Source organism: Eurytemora carolleeae, unplaced genomic scaffold, assembly GCF_000591075.1.
Source record: "Eurytemora carolleeae unplaced genomic scaffold, Eaff_2.0 scaffold580, whole genome shotgun sequence".
NCBI classification, from domain to species: Eukaryota; Metazoa; Arthropoda; class Copepoda; order Calanoida; family Temoridae; genus Eurytemora; species Eurytemora carolleeae.
In genome coordinates this window covers 1-561 of record NW_019396497.1, presented here as the reverse complement: position 1 = coordinate 561, position 561 = coordinate 1, and the positions used below count along the sequence as shown (strand labels likewise).

The window sequence follows — 561 nt, the reverse complement described above, 5'->3', positions numbered from 1 at the left end:
TACTAATTTTGTTGAAAATTGTTGAAAATGAAGGTCCGTCCTGGCCGCAGCGCTCGGCCCTCCTAACCTGTCCTAGCCCCAGCGATCGGCCCAGAAATTGTCTTAACCTAACCTATAACCCTAAAAAAATAAAAAATAAAAATTTTTGCTCAAAAATAAGTGGTCATGCAGAAGCTTGATAGGAGGTGGCGGTCCAAAAATCGTATACTAGGACAGACCCTTAATGTCTATTGTCGTTAACTTTTAAGACCTACCTGAAATTGATGGAGAGGTCTAGACTGGCGGTATCAGATGTCTCCTCTAGATCCATCTGACCTGCATCTTCATCTTTATCAGTATGCCAGAGCTTCTTAGGAGGATCATGTGCGGAAGGTTTAGTTTGGACGGAATCCTCCTCCGAGTCAGCTGATCTCAAGTTTGCGGATTTCAAACTAAAAATATTTTTGTGGATTTGAACCTTTTAACAAGTAGACACTTTTGAAATATTGTACTTAAAGGGAGTGTTCGCGAAAAATGAATGGGGGTATAGGCTTAATGCGATAAAAAAGCGCTTTTGATCGC

The 561-nt window shown here is 41.0% G+C and overlaps 1 protein-coding gene across 1 annotated transcript in view; it reads right to left on the bottom strand.

Moving 5' to 3' along the window:
• LOC111704404 (septin-7) overlaps positions 1 to 431 on the bottom strand; it is a gene marked incomplete at its 5' end in the record, with an annotated part of 19,357 nt that extends 18,926 nt beyond the window's left edge. Inside the window, one exon of the mRNA XM_023476629.1 lies at positions 255 to 431. Within this exon, the coding sequence (XP_023332397.1) occupies positions 255 to 431 (177 nt within the window). The remainder of the gene's footprint in view (positions 1 to 254) is intronic.
• Between the last annotated feature and the right edge of the window lie 130 nt (positions 432 to 561).